A 24,449-nucleotide genomic window follows, 5' to 3' on the forward strand; every position below is an offset into this window, starting at 1 on the left:
TTCAAGACCACTTAAATAGGACATCTAAATTATATTTTTTACTTATATGCTAAATAGGAAAGAGAATGTTGTACATTGAATCAAACAGCAGAAAGAAACTGTCTAGAACATTAGAATTCAAATAGAAAGGGGAAATGCAACCTGATCATAGACTGAAGTGTTAGGCACTTAAAAAAATAATGTCAGATATCTGACCACTGCTGTTTTTACCAGATGTTCATTAACATGCAATGATATCCTTCCATAGGATGATGCCCTGACATTAACATGTCTTGTGTGGTTTTCCATGTCTCCATTCTACAATATAGGTCTTTCTTCACTTCCTTTATTTTTATAATTGGGGGTGAGCAGGAAGAAGGGAAGTTGTTTCTTCTACCCTCCAGCTGGGAAGGACCAAGTGATTCTAATAATTCCTGTCCATTTGCTCAGCACTCCCAGCAGCTCTCTCAAGTCAGGAACTACAGACACGCTTTTTCTGATAAATATCCAACAGGCTCTAAATCAGAGCTACACACTACACTGGTCACGATATATTTTTACCTAAGCCAATTTTTTTTATTACAATGACAGCACAATTAATCTTTACAGTCATGAAATTCTGACTGAAGCAATCTGACAGCAAGTAGTAACTAAAACCATAGTTTCCATGCAAATAGAGTAAAAACTATGGCAACCAGCAACAGTACAATTTCATTATCCCATTATAAAAGATACACATGTCAACTACAGTTGGTACATTTTTCTTATTTATTCAAAACTAGGGGATAACAAAGAGGGTTAAAATGTACGCCACCTTTTTTACATAAACAAATGCTTAACAATCTATCAAAGAGATTCATTTTACAAGTCTCTCTGTCCAAAAACACACACACAAATTAGAATTTTATACACAAATGTTTATTTCTCAAATAAACATCCCCTTTAAACACAAGGAATGAAATCTAAATCTTCATAAAGATGAATCCAAAATGAAATCCCTCCAGTACATTGTGTAATCACACTGTGTTCTTGGTCACTACTGGCTTTAACTGTTTAACATAAAAAAAGAACAGATTATTTTAAAATCATGCTAATGGATTCCTAGCTCCTCCTCTGACCAGCTATACTGATCTGCATCGTTTTAAAATTTTACATCACCAAATCTGAAGCAAGCTTAAGTGTGGAACAGCTGTGCATCAACCACAAACGACTGAACAGTAAGTTTATAAGATGTAGTCAAGTTCATAACGAATGTAGGTGTTCTTTTCATCATTATAGATTCTTGGATAATGTGCTATCAGGGCATCCTGTGAGCCAATATAGATAGAATTATAAATCTTCCAATACACATCTCTGACTTTCCTGGCAGGGTGAAACAAACCCTAGGAAAATAAAACAAATATTAAATTAAGCAACATGCATGACAGATTTGGTAATTGAGCTATTTAGAATAGTCAGAACAAAACAAAAACAAAAACTTTAAGCAATTACGTTTTAATCAAGTTCAGTTATTAAATAAATGCTAACTAAATGTTCAAGCTGAGGAAACAACACTCTATCGCTATTCTTCTTCAACTTTCTAATCAAGATAAAAATAACAATTTGTCATTACTTCCTATAGAAAGGCAATATTCAAATGCAGAAGTTCTGCATTATTTACGTCTTAGCTGTTCTTCAGGATGAATTCCACTGCATGAATTTCTGGCTGTTTCACTCTTTTTTAGAAAGGTGAAGAACCCATGCTCAGGTATACAGAGCATTGGATTTGACATCAGAAGACCCAACTTACAATAACTCCCCACTTAACATTTAGTTATGTTCCTGAAAAATGCAACTTTAAGTAAAATGATGTTAAATGAATCCAGTTCTCTCAAGAATGTATGTACATGGGGGAGTTAGGTTCCAAGCATATTATTTTTGCTAGAGAAAAGGCAGTATATATATCAACAGTATGGCTGCGTCTAGACTGGCAAGTTTTTCCGCAAAAGCAGTCGCTTTTGTGGAAAAACTTGCCGGCTGTCTACACTGGCCACTTGAATTTGCGCAAGAACACTGATGATCTAATGTAAGATTGTCAGTGTTCTTGCGCAAATACTATGCTGCTCCCGCTCGGGAAAAAGCCCTCTTGTGCAAATGCTTGTGCGCAAGAGGGCCAGTGTAGACAGCTAAAAACTATTTTGCGCAAAAAAGCCCTGATGGCGAAAATGGCGATCGGGGCTTTCTTGCGCAAAACCGCGTCTAGAGTGGCACGGACGCTTTTCCGCAAAAGTGCTTTTGCGCAAAAGTGTCCGTGCCAATCTAGACGCTCTTTTCCGCAAATGCTTTTAACGGAAACACTTTTCCATTAAAAAGCATTTGCAGAAAATCATGCCAGTCTACACGTAGCCAAGTCTAGACAAGTTTTAAACAAGTAATTTAATTCACACATTAAACTTTTAAACAAACAATGCAATACAGTAGTAAGGGAAGGAAAATATTATTTGCTTCAGGGCTGTGCCCCTCCCTGTTGTGTGCATGCAGGGGCAGAGAGATACAGCCTGTTGGTGGGCATCTATGGGATTGTGGGTATGTGAGGGAGCTGCCCCAGGTAGGCACTTGGCCCATGACAGCCATACAACACCTGAATGGCCACACATTTGTTGCTGAACATCCCAGAGTGTTCAGTTGGAAGCGGTACAAGGAGGATAGTATCAAGGTGCCCCACTCCTGCTGTAGCCACAGGCAGTTCATGGGGTGAGATATTCTTCATACAGCTGGCAAAGGAGCTGCTGTTTCCACAACTAACTTTGCATGGGCTGTTGCCCCTGTGTTTTTATCCCCCTCCAGAAAAGGGGACAAGAAATGGAACTCTATATACAGAACTGCATTCAGAGTTGGCTTATAAAAGGGTTATAGCGTTTTGCCATTTTTACCTTTTCAACTTGAGGAGAGGGTGTCAGCTTACAAACAAACAAACAGGCTAATGAACGAGTATACAGGTACTTTCAATATTTCTGGTAACAATATTGAGGGTGAAGAGAAACAAAACAAATTGTTCAGAACTCAATACAGTATTTCAAACATAGTTTGAATCAAATAATACTACCATTCTCCCACCTCTGGCATGTATGGCATCATTACAGTGCAAATACCCAATCTAGTGTCTATTATCGTCTTCACATTCTTTTGAGATTTCTGCTTCTCAGGTGTTTTCTCTTGTTTGAGTATCTAGGTTTGAAAAGTTACTTTCCCCGCCACCCCACTGTAAGTAAGCATACCTGTAAACAATACTGCAGCATTCTACACGGTCCAATAGCAACTCTGAGGCCCTCCAGCGCTCCCATGACTGCCTGAATGACGTGAGGAGATGTTTCAAACACATTGGGCCATACGTAATTTAGCAAGTGATTCAGAGAATCCTCACAGCCAAATCCATATACTCCAAGAGACATGTGCTGCACCACAGCACTGGCTGTTTGTCGGTGTACAAGGTCTCTGTAAAGAAAATATAACCTGTTATTTAACAAGTTTGCTTGCAAATAAACCTGTTAGCAATCAGTAATGCATTTGACACACAAAGAATGCCAAAAAGTTCTGATTCTAGTTTTTTGTTCTTCCTTGCCCACAGCATGGGGCAGAGAAATTACACTTCAAATTGGCTAATAAAAACGATCTAACAGTTTCACAGGAGAAATTGCTGTCATTTAACACTACTCAATAGCCTAGAAAAATAATGGATTAAAAAGTAGGGATGTCAGCATGTAGACAACTACACAATGAAGCAATAAGTCTGGGCTTAACTGGTTAATCCCATCGACAATATGATCCCCCACCCCTTGCTGCCTTCTGAGGTAAAGGGGAGAGTGGGAGTCGGTGTCTGTGAGGAGCTGGCTTTTAAGTCGGCTCCCCACAAGCACCAGATCCTGTGGAATCGCCTACCTCCTCCCACCACTGTGCGGCTGCCTCTCATAGAGGCAGCAGTGTGGAGGGTGAGGAGGGTAGGCAAGAGCTGATACACACGGGGAGCTGGCTTTCAAGCTGGCTGCTTGCACATATCCCCCATACTGTTCCTCACAGATGCAGCGGGAGGTGGGGGGGGGGGGAAAGGCTGCTGCAGAGCAGGCTCTGTTCACAGTGCGCCTGGACTTGCCACAGACAGAGGCTGCACCATGAATGTTGGTGCAGCCTCTGTCCGCAGGGAGCTCGGGCCCCCTGCAGACAGGCTGCTGCTGCTCCATGCTGCTACCTCTGTATCAGAGGCAGAAGCAGCATAGGGCAGCAAGTGGGAGCTGGTTTATAACGGTTTCGCAGACCGACTCCCACCTGCCACCCCGCAGAGCTGCCTCTGATAGAAGCAGCAGCGTGAATTGGCAGGGGGCTCCCTCGAGGTCCCATCCTCAGGACTATCAAATAGTCGTGTAATATTTTTGATTATGCAATCATCTTCAGATACATTTTTCTGCTGTTAAGGAACCAGACATGCGATGGAAGCACGTTTAAATGTAATAAGGGGGATCTAAATGTTACTATAAGGTTGGACCTTCCGGTCTGGCACCCTTGAGACCTGAGTGGTCCCCGAAGGAGGGAATTTGCTGGACCACGGAAGGTCGGCCCCTCTGCTGACAGACTGGGCTCACCTGGGGTCTGTCAGCAGATTGCCAAATGCCCCTGCCTCAGGGCCACTAGGGCTCTCTGGTCCAGAAGCATTCTGGACCAGAGAGGTTCAACCTGGAGAAGTTATCCTAAGTAATTAAAAGCTACTGACCTGTCCATTAAAGCATCTTCAAGCAAGGGTGTAACAGCATAAATGTAATCTTTTCCCATCTCTCCAATGTATTCAAACAGAAAAGACAGGGATTTTAATACACCATTCTGGACATTCAGTTCTGGAACTCGGTATTCATTCATCAGAGCAGGCAGTACTGTGAAAGGTGAGCATGTTTCAGCTACAATAGCAATCGCTACTGTAGTACATACTCTGTTCTGTCTTTCCTGTACTTTCAGATTATTTAGCAGTGTAGCTAGCACATCATGGGGTCTGGAGGAGACAAAATGCAGGACTTTATCAGTGAAAAATACAAGTATGTAAGATACTTTTAGCATCACAGACCTGCCAGTCAGCAATAAGATTATCTCAGATTTGGAACTAGCAGAAGGCAGTGAATTGTGCCATAGCTAACCTAAGAACCTGAGTGACCTTTCCATGACACTTATACAGCCTTTACCACTTTAGAACTCAGTTGTTGCATCTTGCCTCAAACTAACCACTATACTCTTTAGAGTAAGAATTTTCTCTTACTATGATCCCTGATCTTTGCAAACATTTATGCTCTTGCATAAAATTACACACAAAGTGTTAGTCTGTGTCAAGACTATAAACTGGCAAAACAAATTAACAGCAAAAACAACTTTTTTGCTCAAGTTCTTTATTAGAGAAAATATGAATAGGTGAGGCTTGTGGACCCAAGAGCAAGATTGTATGTAAGGACTCAGGAAGCATTTGAATATACTATTTCCTTCAATGTTTTAATCATAAACACTTTTTCATATTTTGTATTGATTATAAAATTAGAAACATTATACTACAAGTACTGGTAAAAAAAATGGTTGTAACAACTTTATTTTTCTACCAACGTAAAATGTATTTTCATCGTGTCTGCCCTACAAAGCTCAGATATATCTACTCTCATTTCTAAAGAAACCCAATGTTATATTTTCAACAAAACCCACAATCATCATCAATCTAAGAAAGGACCTACACATGCTGCTCAGTATCCAGAGAAATACACTTACCCAATAGCTTTTGCAATATAACCAAAAGTGTTTACTGTGGCTCGTCTAATAGCTTTCTTGTGAGCTTTTAACAACTCCAGCAGTTCGAAACAGATCCTCATCCATTCCCTTGCAGAAACATATTCTGCTCCCCTGGATGAGAAAGGAAATACAGATATTTTAGTGAAGTCATATCTTCTTCAAGAAAAAGAAACAGACTATAAGATATACATCTGTGCTACTACCACAGAAACACAGCCTCACCCCGTCTTTTTAAACAGAGAAATGGAAAGCTACATGAAAAAGAGTACACGAACCACATACAGAATTAACATTCATTCTACAGTCTCTGTCAAATCTATGTAAGCTTGCAAATCAATGAAAGACTAACAGTAGCAAATAATATTTAAATAGTATATGAGACTGCAAATGCATACTTGGTTGGTATTATTTTATACTTATGTATTTCATTTCAATAATCATGAAAAAAATGTTAATATGAACCATGTTTGTAATAAAGCTTAAGGAACTCCAATAGCCCTAAAGGTTTATAAAATCGGATATCCAACTTATCAAACATTAAAATTAGGTAAAGGTTGTGACTTATGTAAGTAGTTAGCATGTCACGGTGTTGCAGAAGTATATAACAACTCACCTATCAGCAATACGCCCAACTAGGTCGATACAGTTTTCCTGTACTTTCTCATGCCTGTTTTTCAAGATAGGTGTAAGTCTTGGCAGCAGGTCTTTGATTGGCGGTGTCATCTTATGCATACCTGTTAAATAAAATTACACCTTGTTAAGTCTCAGATTTTCTGAAATGCACTCCCCCCAATTCCTTACTTGTCTGTGGCACAAACCCCCCCACGTACCTATAACATTCACAATGGCTTTAAGTGCTCCAAGTATACTGCCTAGTACTTCAGGGTATTCCTCACCCAGATACTCATACAGGACAACACCCAAGTGTCCCATCAGTTTTTCCTAGAACCAAGTAACAAGATTTAAAAGTTAGCAAAAATTTTCTCATTTAAAAAAAGACTTCCTATGAAACAGAAGAATGGGATAAATTAATACCTCTTGACAAGTTTTCATGACAACTGCAGTGCGAGAGATCAGGTCAGCAGCCTGTTGCCTAACTTTGGCTGATTTGTTGTTTAAGCGCCATAAAACTGTACCACAGATCTGGGGCAAGTATGGTTTAACTCGTTTGCCAAGAGCATTAACCACTGTGCCAAAACCATTCAACATCACAGAGTCCTGAAAAAACAACAAAAAGTCAAAAAGGCAGTATCAACTGCATCACAAATTATATGCAGTGTTGTTGTGGCCACACTGATCCAACTATTGTAAAGACACAAGTGGAAAAACCAAATATTTTATTGGACCAACTTGTGTTAGTGAGACAGAAGTTTGAGCTGAGGCAGAAAAGTAGCTCTATGTAAGCTCAAAAGGTATTACCTCACCCACCTGGTCTCCCTTCTATCAACTGCCCATTTATTATTGAACTCATTTCATACCTACAATCTTTATAATATATGCAACTTTAATATTCTAGAACTGCCTTACAAATGTCAGTGCTCTTTGTCCCACATAATTCTTGTCTGGATTTCAACCGTATATACCAGTTTTTCCAGAACATTATAAACAGACTAAACACATTAACAGTTAAAAGCATCTTCTAACAATACCTCTGTGGTCTGTTCCTGGAAGGCATACAGGATACCATCAATAAGCTGTTCTTCTAGTTTATGGTCAATGTCTGCTGCACCCAGGTTCCCCATGATTTTCTCAATTGTTTCCATAACCATTTTTCTGTACTGCTCAGCCTCATCTTTCAGATCATCCACAATCCTGGAAATAATTTCTGCTGCTCCAACTTTGTTTGCCAGCTCCACTGTAGTATCAACCAACTGAAACATAAAACTATAGCTTTGAGCAAAGTAATCAGATAATTTACAAAGACTTCCTAAAACCTCTAAGATGACCTGAGAAATCCTTTGCCGGGTACAAAAAAAACAGAGGATATTATTTGGTATCAACAACCAAATTACAGAAGAGTGTTCTCTGTAAGATGTGTGCTTGTGTGGCCACTCAAGAGAAATTCAAATGCCGCCCAGCTGATTAGTAAAGTACCCACAGCTATGTTTTACATTTCTATTGGTGGTGAATATTCACACATGCCTCAGTGCACATAAAATGTATTCCGCACATGCATCGAAAAAATACACAAAGCGGGAAAAGATTTGAGGGAGACATTTTTAAGGTTGTGGGTATGCAGAAAAATTTCCAGGGTCTCATGCTTATATCTATATCCTGAGAGTCATTATTGCAAATGAACTAATATATTTGGTTGTTCATCACCTTCAAGTTAAGGCATAGGGGAGTTTTCCTTGCATGGATAATTAAAAATGACAGAGCATGCTATTTTTAAACTCTTGTGAGAGGTAGACAGATAACAGAGGTGGATAAACACAACTGTTTTTTAAAAATGGGAGTTTGAGGTCTTGTGTAATTTGCAGTGATAGTGTGAATGGCCAGAGTTTGTTTCTTGTTAGGATGCTCTGAAAATAATTTAAAAACACATTGCTATGTTACTCTCTCTCATCTAGAAGGACAGATATTGGAATGGATGAAAAGTGGAACGTTTAAGTCCTTTCTGACACTGTCAAGTTAGGTGTTTATTTGAGCCAATAGTGGTAACACTTTAGTGATGAGGACACTTAACCACTAGATTCTGAAACCAACCAGTCATTTTATATAGCACAAATAAGTCATTAGATTGTAGTTACTTTAGACACTACCAACTGAGACTGGTATTCAAACTACAGGTTGAACCGCTCTAGTCCTGCACCCTCGGAACCAAACCAGGTCCAAACTAGAGAATTTTCGAGGCCACAGAAGGTCAACATTATCTATCAACGTAACACTTCCACTACTTACAGGGCTATTAGAGGACATTTAACGGTATATTAGTGCTAAACAGCAGCACCGAACACCGAAAGCTAGAACTGGGAGCTGTAAACAAACTTTATGGGACTGTGGGAAACTGTCACACCCATAAAAAGAGGACATCTGGTTAACTAAAATCATTCTGGGGGACAGATGTTTCCAGATCAGAGTGTTCTGGACTTGAGAGGTTCAAACTGTACTAATCTAGAGACAAAAATGTTTTGTATCCCATTTAAGAATGCTGAGACTTTTAATCATCTATCCACATGTCAAAAATGTCTCTGCCTACATTGAACTCCATCTCAAGATACACTGAGGAAGTCAAAAATAAATTCACTACCACCAAACATCTCTCTACATTCCACTTTATAAATTTAATTCAAAAAGCAAATCAAAATTATTTCCAAAAGAAACTATACCTGTCTGTAATTTCTTCTGTCCAGTGCCATTCTGTGCTGCCAAAAGTGTTTGAAAAACGGTGGCAGAATCTCTGTTTTAATGTAGTTTGCTTCAACACCATCTGTACCACAACACTGCTTTACTACCTAGCAGGGAAGAGAAGTACAACAGTTAATGCTGTAAACCAATTTTTTTTAGGAAAATGCTTATTACAGGATTTTTTTTTTATTAATCCACATTACAAATAGTATCAAGTTCACTTTAAACATTACACTGACAGTGTTTAAGTGATTTTGACATACCTTTAATACAATTTTTTTCATTTCTTCATCCGGAGACTGGAACTCTCTGATAAGGATTAGCATTACTTCTCTGGTATAGTAGTTGGCATACTCAGCATCCATAAGAGGGATAAGGTACCCAATAGCTTTCAAAAAGGCAGCCAGACCCTATTTTAATACATAATATTTGTCATAGGTATTATAACACATACTGCAGACTATATTGAAAATAGAGAGATGAAAAGAAACAGATTGTAGACACACACCTTTCCTCTGTGCTGACGTATACCCTTCCACAAGGGCTTTAGAACGGAGTCAAATGATTCAATACCATAAGGAGTAGCTGCCTCAGCCAAAGCAGCAATAGCCAAAGCACTAATAGTACGCACTTTCTGCTGCTCATCCACCAGACCTGAAAAACAAGACATATTCAGTAAGTGCTTCTTACACCATTGTACAATCCTTGAATTATTCGGGGAAAATGTCTCAAGGAAGCAGGAAAGAGGGGAAAAATCCTTATGTTAAAAGTGTGAAAGCACATTCCCCTCTTTTCCCTTCCATCTTGCCCTCGGCATTTCCTGGAACAAACCTTCAATATCCATTTTGGAATTTAACAGTCTTGTTTACACAAGGAACTAATTTGCTCAAAACGAACAGAAATCAAAACCACGAGAAGTGTCAGCTTCAAATGTCTAAAGATTCAGGCCTCTTCAGGAAAGATGCTGAAGTACTGCTTCCACTTGGTAGCTATTCAACAAAACAGGAATCATTTTGGAGAAGTCATGGGCAGGGGAAATTCAGATAAAAAAATCTCACTCTATTTTGTAATACTTTGGGCAGTTTTGTTTAAAGTCTGTTTTTCTCCAACTACACCAGGCTGTATTCTAACACAGCAATTTTTTAAAAACTGTTTTTAAATATTTCACAAAATGTGTATGGATTGTTTACAACCTCTGAACTGCCTCTATTGTGGGTTTTAACACACATCACACCCTAGAATTCCAGATCTTCGCAACAAGGAAGTCCCAAGAGCTATATAATACAGCAGTTAAAACTGACTCTCAATGTTTCACTAAAGCAAATAAGAAATTACAAGTTATCTTGAAGTGCTGCACTGTACACTCAATACAAACTTTCTCAATTGGAATTGGCTCACACTGTGATAACTGAAACCCAATGGCTTTCTTCCAATTGGCCAAGAAGCTATCAAGCATCAGTACTTCAGCTGACCCTTCCTCCACTGCTGCATATCTCCTGCCCTTTGTCTTGGAGCTGTCCTCAGGAGCGAGCCTCCTGCCTACTGTGCTGTGCAGGGAAAGGAGAGGAGGGTACTAATGTCAGGGTGCCCCACTCTCACTCTGTATCCTGTCTCCACAAAGCGGAGAGGGGGCACAGCAGGGCTTGGGATGGAGGGAGTTTGCTGGCTGCTTTTGGGAGTGGTGCCAGGCCAGGCCAGGCCAAGGGTAAGCCCACTTAGCCCCCATATGCACCACCAAGGAGACACCTGAGGTAAGCAGTGCCCAGCTGGAGAACACATCTCGAACTCGTACCCCAGTCATGAACCCTCTCCTGCACCCCAAGCTCCTGCCCTAGCCCCAAGCACCCCCTGCGCCCTCCCAGAGCCTACACCTAGAACCCCTCCAGCACTGCAATGGCTCAGTTCAGAGCCCTTCACGCTCCAAATCCCTTAATCCAAGACCATAGCGTGCACCCCAACCCTCTGCCCCGGCCTGCTGAAAGCGAGGGAGGACAGAGTGAGCAGGGGGTGGGGCCTCAGAGAAGGGGCACAAAGTAGGTGGGCAAGGATATTTGGGTGTGAGGTGGATCTTGGATTGCACTTAAATTCAAAAAGTGATCTCATGCTTAAAAAGACTGGAGACCACTAAGAGAGAATATTTTAAATTATAGAAGACTTTTTAAGAGTTGGTGAATACCAAATTATTGTTGTCACCTAATCGTCAAAAACATGGTCCAAAGAGCAAGAACTATACTACCTAAGAACTAAGGGTATGTCTAGACTATGCTGTATTTTTGAAAGAGAATATTCTTCCGATCTCACTTAAAAAATGAGGTTTACGCAGTTTTTTGGGGAAAAAAGGGGGGAGGGGCAGGTTCCCAGAAAAAAAATCCCTATCCAGACTACTTTCGCTTTCGAAAGACTCGCTTTCAAAAGTGCGATCGGAAGATGATATGCAAATTCCCGGGGAATTTGCACATCCTCTTTCAAAAATACAGCATAGTCTAGACATACCCTAAAGGATTAACAGTCTGAAAGAAATTAGAAGTATATTTATTTTCAAGTTATTGTATTCTGTGCTTTAGACCCATAACAATTCATATATAAAATTTATTATTTTATTTCATAGAATCATAGAACTGGAAGGGACATCAAGAGGTCATTGAGTCCGGTCCCCTGCCCTCATGGCAGGACCCAGTACTGTCTAGAGTAGACTATCCCTGATAGATGTCTATCTAACCTGCTCTTCAAAATCTCCAGAGATGGGGATTCCACAACCTCCCTAGGCAACTTATTCCAGAGTTAGGAAGTTTGTCCTAATGTCCAACCTAATGCTTGGTAGACAGTGTTAAACCAGGCTGTATACCAAAAGCTTTGACAAAAACTATAAAAATGATGTAGTCTATATTAGAATTACAAACTCTAAGCCTGACATTCAAGAATCTGAGACCTTAATTCAACCAACAGTCTTGTGTACAAACAAGAGAAAAAAATTAATAAAAATGCAGAATATACCATGTTCAATGATTTCAACCAAACTTCTGAGATGAGGTAAGATGGCACAGCCCATAAGAATAGCAATTTGCTGCACAATCTTGATGCCAGTGTGCCTAGCTTGCCAGGATTTTTTGCTCTTGCATACAGCTTTCAAGAAGGGCAACAGAGAAGGAATGCCTAAAGCAGAGGCAACAACAGCAAAGGCTCGAGCTGTTGTATTTCTGACATATTCATCCATGTTATCAATATCAGGACGCATAGTGGAAATCATTGTAGCCAAACCTGCAGCCTGAAAAACAGAAAACATACTTGTGTACAGAAATGATGAACTTTTAACTTTTTTGCTGGGTTTGTAAGTTTCGTGTTACATAATCATTACGTATTCAATTCTGCAAAAAGCACAGTACTAGTTACTGTATCATTTTAGCTATAACACTACAGGTGACCCTCCCGCACTTACAACTTAATTCGTTCCTGGAGAACCATCGTAAGTCAGGCCGTCGTAACTCGAACCCTTATTGCCATAGGGGCAATGTTATGAACAGGGTTCCGTTCCTGGCCCGCTTTGCCTCCTGGAAGTTGTAGTCTCCTGGAGCCAAGGGGCTCTGCTGGGCAGTAGGCGGCCCTGCAGTATGGCATAATAGCGCCCTGAACTAGTTGGGAGTTGCACCAGCTGGTAGAGGGCCCTGCAGAGCGATGCAAATGGCACCTTGGCCCAGCAGTTGGCAGCCCTGCAGTGTGGCACGGCACAAACGGCACCGTGAGCCAGCCAGCCGGGGACTGGGTCGGGCGGTAGGTGGCCCCGCGGCTCTCAGAGCAGGGTGACTGTAAATGTATGGGGTCGTAAGTCGGGCGGTCGAAGTCAGGGGTTGCCTGTATCTCAATCAATACAAAAAGGAAGGATGATGCAGTATTATTACCTTAGCCAAGTTTGATATAATTTCTCTGCCTTCCACTCTCGCATAGTAGTCTTCATCAATCAGCAATGGTTCAATTACCACAAGAATCTGAGAAAGGGTAACAAATAAACAAATTAACTCTTCAAATTACATCAATGAATCTCTCTCAAGTATTACTGTCAACTTCACTAGTTCTTGGCCCTATGCAAAGTCTGGTTAACATGGGGATACCACGGCTCCCACACTCAAATTCAAAATATCACCATGACCCAGTAATCCTTTATCCCTCAGTCAACACTAATTCATATGCAGATTTTCTAGACTACCTTTCGCCTCTAAGACAGGATGCCAACTAAGGACGTGACCATGTAGCGGAGAGCACAGTTAACTGATGAGTCTGGGCTCATCCATTAACCCTCTTGGTTACACGCAGTCCCCCCATCCCTGAATTTGTGGGGGAAGAAGAGGAGGGGATATGGAAGACTACGTGCATGGGGATCCAGTTGGCTCCCCTCATGTGCAGGCACCTGCAGAGCTGACTTCCCCTTCATCCCACAGAGACAGTTAGGGGAGGGGAAGGGAGAATGGCGCAAGAGCCAGTGCTCGTGGGGATCTGGTTTTAAAACTGCATACGGAGGCACAGTGTGGGGGAAGGAGGGAGTTCGTGCTCGCTGGGAGCCGGTCCCAAGTCCCCCCCCCCCTCCTGCACCTCTGATGTGGGGGGAGCCAGTGCTCCCCCCCAAGAATGTGTAAACATGTATCCATTGAAAATTTTAACAGATACACTTTTACAAATAAACACGTCAACATGAGTGATATTGCATGGATCAACTATCAAATTCTTTTACTTCTAGCACATGCATACGCAATTGACAGTCTTGCTTTTAAGTTTTGTGTTACAATTTACAAAAGCTATTTTGCAAATGAAATCTGCTAAATAGGTACATAAAGCATTTTAATATTACATATCGTATTTATGAAGAGAACAGTATTTCTCAGGGTACATTTACACTGCACAATTATTTCGAGATACTAGAGGTATCCCAAAATAGTCACCCCGTGTCTTAACAAGCCACACGTTATTTTGAAATGTTTTTCAAAATGACAGGTATGCTACTCCGGCATCCCGGTAACCCTCGTTCTACAAGGGCTAAGGGATTTCTCGAAATAGCGCGTTATTTCAAAATTTGGCACTGTGTAGACGTGCCAAATTTCAAAATAGCCTATTTCAAAATTCAATCAAAATAAGATACGCAATTTGTGTAGCGCAAATTGCGTATCTTACTTCGCATTTAGGGTGCTGTGTAGATGCACCCTAACTGAGCATACCTACGAATAATTTAATTTTTTTAAATTGAAGATTCAAATGTACAAATGCATAAGCATATATAAATCGGAGCCACAGAAGATTAATTTAGAGAGCACTCAGCAAAGAGTGCAGACCACATTCATAAATAGTAAGTATTTAAGTAAATTGTAATGAAACAGACCTTGTGTACGTATGGTCGGACCAAGTCATCCAGTTTGTATAAGATTCTATCAATAACTTTGACAAGCAAGTGACGTTCTTGATCTTCAAGTGTTGGTGACATCAGCAGAGGTAGAATCTGATTAAACAGCGGACCTGCTCCAAATTCACGAGCTTTATCGGTAATCTGACGCAAAGCAGCCTAAAAAAAAATCCCTCTGAATTAGACCAAGCTGAATGATACCAAAACAACACACCGCTATGTAATGAGCAAAATCAAGTCACAATCAGGGGTAACTCTGCTGACTTAAAATGATTTGTGTGTGCTCTTGCCAGAAATGCATTTAGAACAATGACCTCAAGATACAATTAAACAGGTTTTCAGCGGGCGGGTCCATGGCACCCCAGCATGGGGCAGAAGCCCTGATACCTGGCACCCCATCACAGGGCTGAGGCCAGGAGGCATGGAATTGAATCCTGGAGCTCTGATGCTCTTCGTGGGACAGAAGCCCTGAGCCCACAGCAGTGTCAGAGACCTGGAGGGTGTCCATGACCATCCCTCGCCCCTACCAAACTACAGCACAAGTCCATGGCAGTCCGGGAGGCAGTTCCACACCACCCTTCCCCCAAGTGTCCCCTCACTGCCCCCTGGACAGATTGGAGGCGGGAAGCTGGAGCCGGTTAGTACTAGGCAGCTGCTGCTCTAGCTGGTGCCATGGAACAAGCAATGGCAATATTACCTCATCTCCTGCTGGTGCCCCAAGTTGAAACAACTCCTTAGCTCCCAGCTCCTTTTGCTAAGAGCAGCCCACGTGGTGAGACCTGGCAGACCCCCTCGGGGAACAGGAACCATAGGGGAGTCCTACGAGGGACTGCAGGGGAATCCTACCAGCACACAGCCCTCAGTACCACTCTCCCTGCACACGGAGCTGTTTTCAGACTGCACTCTGAGCTACCCCAATGCCTGCACACTGACCTATTTTCAGACTCTGAGCTAAGCCTCTCACCTTTGATTTACAAGTTTTGGTTGCTCCCCCATCTCCCAAGAGGCTGGGGTGGCCTGCTGAGGTGAGTCAGTGGTGAAGGTGGCACTCACTCCCAAGACCCTGTCATTCAGAGCTGGTTCAAACCCTGCTGGCCACTGCCCACCCCACCCCACCAAAAATTAGAAATCAAACTGCGCCTATATCCAAGACCCTTTGGCCCAACGTCCTCCACTGAGCCCTGGTATTTTTAATAGTATGCTGGGGTGGGGGGGAGAATCAGAAAGAAAAAGCTTGAGAACTCCTGCAATAAAGCAAAACATCCTTCATATAAACAAGTCACCAAATGCTTTAAAATGTAATTATCATAGAACAGAATACTTCTATAATACTTCCATAAAGTAGTAATACAGTTGTGACCAATACTTAATTAAGAAAGTACCAGAGGGGCAGGAAAAAATTAAGAGGCATAAATAAGGGGGAAACAATACAGAGAGAAAGCAAGAGCTAGACGAGAAGAAGGAAAAAATAATCGACAGAAATAAAAACCTTTCAGAAGCTGCTTGGAGCAAACTCATAAGAGTTGTGAGGGAAAGGAGTAGAAACTGAAACTAGATCCTAAAATAAATGGGGGAGGGGAATTATAGTATTTTAAAATGACACTGGTAGATCCATATCAGAATGTCTTACTTTTCTCATTGGTGGTGTACCATTCTTTATTTTCAAAAGCAATTTCATTATTTTTCTTTCTTTCTGTTCTTCTGGACTAAGTGTTGATTCATCAACATCAACCTATAAATAATTACAAATATTTTAATTAATGCACATTTTTTCTATCCTTTCATGCCCCGTATTAGGAAACATTAAATTAGTATCAATAAAATATTTTTTACCAGTAGTTTATCAAAGTACTGAATATCGTCTGGTTTTAGGAATGGAAGATTTCCAGATGGTTGGTCATTAACGCTCTTCATGGTCCTATCTTCTGTTTGCATATGGAATCCAGTCATACCACCCAACGGTGTGGGAGTCGCTGTAAGTTTACGAGCGGGAGTACGAATAGGCACATAACCAGCAGGAGGCGGAAGAACCTGAAGTGAAATTAAGATAAAATCAATGCACTGAAATAAGGAAGATACAAATGACTGAATGCTAAAATCTAAGAAGTATTTTCACAGACTGCAAGCCAGCAAGTTAAAAACGTTATCTGATAGTCACAACAGCCTCAGAACAGGGAAGATGTCACAAAAATACAGAGAATAACTGGTACAAATATCTATTATGTCAAATGTTTATTTTATTGATTTGTGACAGTCTTTCAGCATTAGTCTTAAGGATGTAATTTACTAGTTGAGGGAATTTCCATCCACTACTCAACTAGTCAATAGGCACTTCCGTGGAACTCTGTGTGCAGCCTGGGCCAGCACGAAGTCCCGCTGACTCCGGGCTGCTCACGGTGTGCCAGCTTCGAAATATACAAGAGTCCTCAGCGAGGGTTCTTGTGCATTTCAAAGCAGAAGTGCCTTCATGGAGGCTGGGGCCAGTGAGGGACTCAGAGTCCCTCGCTGACCCGGGGTCCATGCGGCGCTGCTGCACGCATTTCCCCGGAACCCAGGGTCAACTGAGGTGTCCCCAGTTGACCCTGGACTCCACGTGGTGCTGCTGCTTTGAAATGCTATGGCAGCATTTCAAAGGGGCAGCACCACACAGCTGAGCCAGGGATCAGCTGTGCGGCGCTGCCCCTTTGAAAGCCGTCACAGAGTTTCAAAGCAGCAGTGCCACATGGTACAGGCTCCGTGCGGCACTGCCACTTTGAAATACGCCCTTCCCCCTCCCCTTTGTTGCCTCTGATAAGAGGCAGCAAGGGGGGGGGGGGGGGAATCGACTAGTCAACCCGACTAGTCCTTAACATCCTTAATTAGTCTATCTTTGCATTCATTGTAAATTAACTATGAAACTGTGTATATGCTATTAGACTTGAAAGAACGGGAATGATGTCAAGAGGAGTCCTAACAAACATAAGTACCATTAAAGTTCTCATGAACAGAGATGGAATATTAGCCTTTAAATGTCTCTTTATGAAATGTTTGAATGTAGCATGTTAATATTGCCTTATTGACAGTTTTCAATCTCTGTCTGATCTGTTTTATCACACCATTGGCTCAAGTTCTGCAGCCATCTCACATGCAGAACTCCTGAAATCAGCATGAGCTCCCTAAGGTGAAGCAGACGAAAAACTGCCCTCCTTTCAATTTACCTCTTTTTAGTTTTTCCCTTCTAATGGATGTGTATAAAATACCAGTAACCAAACTAACAAATGTTAGCATGAATTCATCTGCATTTAGTTTCAAACATTCAAATAGCAGCATTTTTTTTTAGTGCTAAAATCCATACTCTGAGTGGAAAATATATCACCACTAGGTTGCAGTATATACAGTGACAGATTGCTTAGATTTATTCAGATCAACTACCTTATATCCCTCTGGGAACATGGCATCCAATTCTTCATCAGATAGTGGCCGGTTTCTCTCATCTATTTCTCTTTCCCAGCGCCATGCCTGCAGTTGTTCAGGTGTCATGCTCATTATGTGACCTATATTTAGGTAAAAGAAAAGAACTTTAATTTTCAAGGATACCTTACATTTTTAAGAAACCTCTGGACCTATCACACGTGCAGCACTTGAGTTCAGAACTGGCCTCAGAATTCCAAATGCTTGAATTAAGAACTTTCAGGAATCTCTTTAGTAATTCTTGCCAACCAAGGCAACAAACATCCACAGAAGACTGAGTTTACATTGTTCTGTGATATCTAAGTGCACAGCTACACTGCGGTGCTATTTGGGGATACTGGAAGTATCCTGAAATAACTATTCTGCATCTATTGAAGTATCCTGAAGTATTCTGAAATAATGGGTGACTTATTCCAACGTCCTAGTAACTCTCGTTCCACAAGGGCTAAGGGGCATTTCAGAATAGTGAGTTATTTAGAAATTTGGCGCTGTATAGATAGCACCAAATTACAAAATAAGGTATTTTGAAACACACTCAAAATAAGCTATGCAATTTGCAAATTGCATAGCTTATTTTGAGCTAAGGGTGCTGTGTAGGCGCACCCTAACAGAATTAAATTGCTACAGATATTCAGAAACAAACTTGGGCTCCCACAGTCAAAGAACAGAACAGAGATGCCTACATACATCTATATATCTTTACATTTTAATACTAAGTGACAGAAAACAGAAGACTTAGTTAATGGATTAATCTTACCTGGTGTAGGGGTTGCCATGTTCATGGCTGGTGTACCAATTGGTGTTTTGCCAGGTGTCAAAACGGGAGTGCTACCACCCATTTGGCTAGCAGGTGTTTCATCCCAACGTGACTTCCTTTTACTTGCTCCAGGAGTTGGGGTTTCACCAACTGAATCACCACCTCGATCTGTACGAGGAGTCTCAGCCCACCCACTGCCATGTCCCGGTGTATCTATAAAAATAAAAGCCCAATTTTTTCAGATTATAATGACTGCAAATCAGATCTCACAAGCAAAATCCTCAAGTTCCTGAAAGTGAAAACACAAGCAAAAAACATTCTAAAAGGGAAGTCTATCCTCTTTAATATTGAAGTCTACTACTTGTATACTAATGAACATATACAAAAATTTAATCAGAGGAAAAGTGTGTCTTTTTTATATTCTTTGTTTTCATCTGAGCAATTGTATCATATTCCAACATATTTGAAAGAACTTGAAAGTATTTTATATCTAAAACCCTCCAACACTTGCTTTGTTAAAACATTTTAAACAACTATTTAACGTATGACAAAGATTTTTTTTTTTAATAGGCTAACAGGTAATAAAATTTATCAAAGCAGACCGAGGTATAAATGCTTAAATCTTATGAAACGTGCCTTATTGACAGTAACATTTCTATTTATTCACAAAAGACAATACAATGTGCGCTTTTCTGTCCCATCAGCATGTTTTAAAACCCTGATCTTCAAAGGCCAATGCAGGAGACAGTGCAGTGTCACCACCTTTAAGTCTAGTGCAAACTTAAAAGAGCTGCGGCACTCATAGGAATGAAAAATGCATATCACTGTAGCCATGCTGACCTGACCCCCCTGGTCAATGCAGCTAGGTTGACAGAAAAATGCTTCTGGCAACCTAGCTGCTGTCACTTCAGCAGACTGAGTTCCTACAGTGAAACCAAAATCCTTCTCTGTTCTGCATGTACATTATGAGGTTACAGCAGAATAACTTTGGCACCAAAGCCACACTGATACAGTGTGCATACCACATGGCTTTTTTACTCTTTGTTATAACCACAATGGGCAACATTTTTCTGCAGAACTCTATTAGCACCCCAAATGAAATATACATCAGTTACTGGATGTTAGAACTGTATTCCCTAATTCTGTCCTGACTTGCTTTCATACTGACAGCCTGAAGTTAAAACTTCTTATCCCATTCCCATCCAGACCTTTCTATCAATACTAGTAATTCCAGAAATACCTCTTTCTGTTTTGGGGGTCTCATCCCAGCGATTTTTACGTGCACTGGAAGTTGCACCTCCATGGCCTGGAGTTGCATGACCAGGTGTGTCGCGTCCAGGGGTTGCAGCTCCTGCTGGTGTATGACTGGGAGTAGGATCCCATATTTTTGAGCCTGGGGTTGCTCCAGGAGTCTCACTACCCTTTGCCCGACCAGGAGTTTCGTCCCACCTCAAAGAAGGAGTATGTCCAGGGGTCTAACCAAGACAAAAGCACAAGCTGTTAAAACTCTGCAGGTACCTGTGATTTTACCTTGTAAAAGAAAAGGCTGGTGCTTAATTTGTTTAATAAATAAAGTTACAGCCTGTGAGATATCTGTAGAAGTCAAGAGGTTCTAGGGAACTCAAGTCTTGCTTGAAATATCTTCTAAAATTACAGTGAACCAATAAAGGGATGATTACCTCTGCTTGATCCCAACTAGATAGTTTTTTAGGTGTTGCACCAGGAGTCTGGTCAGCTGTTTGATCCCAACGCCGTTTGCGTTTTGAAGGTGGTTGGGAAGAGGCACCATTGACGACTTTAAGTTCTCCAGCTTTAGCTTTTTCTGCTAGTTGTTGCCTAATTTCCCTCTGTTAAAAAAAAACCAGAATTTATTCCTTAAAAGGGTACTATTAAGTTAAAAACAGTTCTCAAAACATATTTCTTCAGGGTAATGTAAGTTACTAAAACAGAAATGCTAAAGTCAAATTTACTTTCATGCTGTTTTCTTTTCCATTTTTCTCAGTTCAGACAATGAAATTTGATTGCTTATAATCAATCTCTAGTTAATTTTACTTTCATGTTCCCCTACATTAGCATAAAGCTGCAATGTCTCTGTTAACATTCTGCAATATACTATTTATTTTAAATAAGTTTTCAGAGGATTGTTATTAAAGTTTTCAGAGAAACATCTATATTGGCATTAGATTTTTCAAAACCAGGCCAAATATGACTTAATGCCATCTCTCTAAAATATTCTAGATGGAAAATACATCAAAATTTTATTTTAAAAGTGATTAACTACAGAATACTTTAACATGTGATCACTAAGACAATGAATATTTTAAAAAACTTAACACACATTTGCCTCAAACAAACTTCTTTACCCAAGCACGTAGAAAAGTTTTAATTTGAAAAATATTTTAAATTAATTGTATCACAGCATGTAATATTTGAAACTATTCATTAAGGTTTGAGTTAGCTATATGTTTGGTCTTAATTGTTAAGAAGATTGCTTTGGACTAGTGGAACATAGAGTTCGTTTGGAACCTGTGACTGCCATACACCTCCAATTAGAAAAGCAAGATACTCTTCTGATGGTATGCCATTCTTTATTTTCTTTACAAAGAAAGGTTTAAAGATTTAGTTGGAAGCCTATACTGAGGCAAGTTTAAAATATGTATTTGGTATCAAAACCATTTGCAACACAGTAAGGGACCACAGAATTTAAGAAAAGATCACAATTAAAAAGAAAGTGTAAAATGTATCTGAAAAACATTGCCCTTCAAATCTATCTAAATCTTTCATTCAAAGTGACAAAGCTGACACAGATGCTTTGAGCAGCAGTCAATGTCTTCTGGTAGTCTTAACTTTATTATTTAACCCTTTGGATGTCCCAGTGCTTTTACGAAATTTAACTTTTAAACTATGTAATAAATGTTAAATATAAAATAAAAAGCAGGAACTAAAAGGGTGGCCAGAACAGGATAGTGGGCAAAGATTAGGGATGTGAAAGATTAACCGGTAAGCATCACCTTTAATGGATGTCCAGAGCAGCTCCTGTCCATGATGGCCTAGGCACATCGCTGGTAAGGGCTGCTCTGGGCATCTGGACCTCCCCTTGTCTGTGGCGGGTTGGGGGAGATGGGGGGGGGCTCTCCAGCTGCAGGGAGGGCCCTGCAGGCTAGCTAAACTAGAGCACACAACCCTTAATTGGTTGAATTGGTTGACTGGTTATAGGTTAACCAATTAAAATGGGACTTTATATCCTTAGCAGAGATTCTTGATCTCTTTTGCAGCAATAAAGCAACAACTAAAAAAAACTGCAACAACAAAATAAATCATGAAATGAAAATGCATCTCCAAGAGTAGGCATAAGAGAAGAGAGCATATGAACACTGAACATTAATGAGACTCATCAACCAGTGACCTGTACAGGTGTACATGAAGGCTCTGAACACCGAGTTCCATTTCATATAAATATTAAATTAATATATTAATATGCAATTAAGTTAATAGAGCTAAAATATTATAGCAAATAAGTGAAAGTTAAATTATGAAAAAAAAGGCTTCTTACCTCCTAACTGTTGTTCTTCTAGACGTATTGCTCATGTTCGTTCCAATTAAGTATGTATGTGCCGTGTGCACGGATTCCGGGGCTTTTTCCCTTAGCAATAGCCCTTGGGCGAGCCAGGCAGCCCCTGAAGTGGTGCTGGCATATTAGTGCATATATACCCCTGCTGGCCCCTCACCCCCTCAGTTCCTTCTTGCCGGAGCCCTCCAACGAAAGGGAGGCAGGTGGGATTTGGAATGGACATGAGCAACACATCTCGAAGAACAACAGTTGCGAGGTAAGTAACCATTTTTCTTCTTCAAGTGCTTGCTCATGTCCATTCCAATTAGGCAACTCCCTAGCAGCGTCCTGGGAGGTGGGGTCGGAGACGAACACTATCTACATGTTAACCAACTGCAGCACAGCCCTGCCAACAGTAGCATCTGTCCTGACCTGCCGCGTAATCACATAGTGCTCCGAGAAAATATGCACAGAGGCCCACATGGCCGCCCTATATGTCAAGGATAGGTACTTGTGCTAGGAACGGCGTGGATGTCAACTGCACCTTTGTAGAGTGTGCCAGCAGCGGAGGCGCCAGTCTACTCGCGCTGTCATAGCACTCCTTAATGCGGAAAGTAATCCAGGAGGATAGGCATTGGGCCGAAACTGGTAAGCCCTTCATCCTCTCAGCTATTGAAATAAAAACTTGTGGAGATTTATGAAACTCTTTTGTCCTTTCTATACAGAACACAAGGGCACTTCTAACATCCAAGATAGGTAGCACCTGTTCCCTAGCTGAGGCATGAGATTTTGGGAAGAACACCGGTAAGTAAATGTCTTGGGACATATGAAACTGAGAGACTACGTTGGGGAGGAAGGCCGGATGGGGACACATTCTAACCTTGTCCTTAAAGAAAATCATGTACAGGGGCTCTGAATGAAGGCCCTCAGTTCAGAGACCCTCCTAGCCGAGGTGACTGCCATCAAGAATGCCACCTTCCACAACAAGTGTTTCAAAGAGCAGGTGGCCAAGGGCTCAAAGGGTGCCCTCGTGAGACCCATCAGGACCAAGCTGGGATCCCAGTGTGATACCGGGGGACGCATATAGGGGAGCAACCTGTCCACCCTCTCACAAACCACTATACCATTGCATTAGCAAACACGGACCTGTGACCCTCCCCAGAGTGAAAGGCTGCAATCACAATCCTTTACTGAGGATGTAGCGAGGCCTTGATGTCTAAGCTGTAGCAAATAGTCTAAGATTAGTGGAATTGTGGCAGGCATTGGGTTTATCCCCCCTTTTGCTCTGGCCACAGGGCAAAACGCCTCCACTTGGCTTTGTACAGTGCTCTGGTAGGTTTTCTACTCTCTAGCAACACCTTCTGCACTTCCTGCAAGCAGAGTTGTTCTAGGCCTGTCAACCATGCAGGTTCCGTGCAGCTAGGTGGAGGGCCGCTAGGTTTGGGGTGGCATAGCCTCCCTCCTTCCAAATCCTGGGTGATTAGGTCTGGGACTAGCAGCAGCCTCACCGAGTCCTCCACCGCTAACTCTAGCAGGATGGTGAACCAGTGTTGGCGAGGCCACATCGGCACTAGCATGACGACCTGAGCCCCGAATCGCCTGACCCTGATGAGAGTCTCATGAATTAGCAGGAAGAGGGGAAAATGCATACGTCTATGTAGAGCCATGGTCACCAACCCATCAATCGCAATCGACTGGTCTATCGGGAGGGCCCAAACAGTTGATCGTGAGGAGTTTGGGGCGCCCCCATTTCCTCCCACCCCCAAGAAGCCCCACTACCTACCTCCAGCAATAATGGAGGTAGCGCTGGCTTCCCACGTGGATGAAAGTCCCGCACCTGTGTGCCACTTCTGGGGTTTCAGGAAGTGCGCTGGCTGCTCCCCCTCCTCCAAACAGCCAGTGCGATACCTGAAAGGCCAGGTCTGTGGTGTGCCAGGGACGTCCTTTCCCTATGGCGGGGTGGGAGTCCCTGGAGGAGGCATGCGCGGACGTCCCTCCACCATGGTGGGGAAGGGGGTAGGAGTCCCTGGAGGAGGCGCGTATGGATTTCCCTCCTCAGGGGTGGGGGAGTGGGGAAGGAAGAAGTCCCCAGAGGAGTTGCATGCGGACTTCTCTCCTCTGCGGGGGGAGGATAGTATTCTTGGGAGGCGGCGCGTGCCGGGGACTCCCTGTTGCCTGCCTCCACC

At 41.7% G+C, this 24,449-nt stretch overlaps 1 protein-coding gene across 2 annotated transcripts in view; it reads right to left on the minus strand.

The window, feature by feature from the left end:
• Positions 1 to 728: 728 nt before the first annotated feature.
• The window catches only part of SF3B1 (splicing factor 3b subunit 1), a 47,745-nt gene continuing 24,024 nt past the window's right edge, over positions 729 to 24,449 (minus strand). For both annotated transcript variants that reach the window (XM_075934247.1, XM_075934248.1), the window contains 20 exons: positions 20,393 to 20,560; positions 19,954 to 20,188; positions 18,714 to 18,926; positions 17,918 to 18,039; positions 16,340 to 16,537; positions 16,137 to 16,238; positions 14,486 to 14,665; positions 13,017 to 13,103; positions 12,115 to 12,385; positions 9,629 to 9,774; positions 9,384 to 9,530; positions 9,102 to 9,227; positions 7,422 to 7,643; positions 6,808 to 6,990; positions 6,603 to 6,714; positions 6,386 to 6,506; positions 5,752 to 5,883; positions 4,724 to 4,996; positions 3,237 to 3,453; positions 729 to 1,361 (listed from right to left, as the gene is read on the minus strand). In XM_075934247.1, the coding sequence (XP_075790362.1) occupies positions 1,203 to 1,361; positions 3,237 to 3,453; positions 4,724 to 4,996; positions 5,752 to 5,883; positions 6,386 to 6,506; positions 6,603 to 6,714; positions 6,808 to 6,990; positions 7,422 to 7,643; positions 9,102 to 9,227; positions 9,384 to 9,530; positions 9,629 to 9,774; positions 12,115 to 12,385; positions 13,017 to 13,103; positions 14,486 to 14,665; positions 16,137 to 16,238; positions 16,340 to 16,537; positions 17,918 to 18,039; positions 18,714 to 18,926; positions 19,954 to 20,188; positions 20,393 to 20,560 (3,414 nt within the window). In that variant the 3' untranslated portion in view covers positions 729 to 1,202. The remainder of the gene's footprint in view (positions 1,362 to 3,236; positions 3,454 to 4,723; positions 4,997 to 5,751; positions 5,884 to 6,385; positions 6,507 to 6,602; positions 6,715 to 6,807; positions 6,991 to 7,421; positions 7,644 to 9,101; positions 9,228 to 9,383; positions 9,531 to 9,628; positions 9,775 to 12,114; positions 12,386 to 13,016; positions 13,104 to 14,485; positions 14,666 to 16,136; positions 16,239 to 16,339; positions 16,538 to 17,917; positions 18,040 to 18,713; positions 18,927 to 19,953; positions 20,189 to 20,392; positions 20,561 to 24,449) is intronic.

Source organism: Pelodiscus sinensis, chromosome 7, assembly GCF_049634645.1.
Source record: "Pelodiscus sinensis isolate JC-2024 chromosome 7, ASM4963464v1, whole genome shotgun sequence".
Lineage (NCBI taxonomy): Eukaryota > Metazoa > Chordata > Testudines > Trionychidae > Pelodiscus > Pelodiscus sinensis.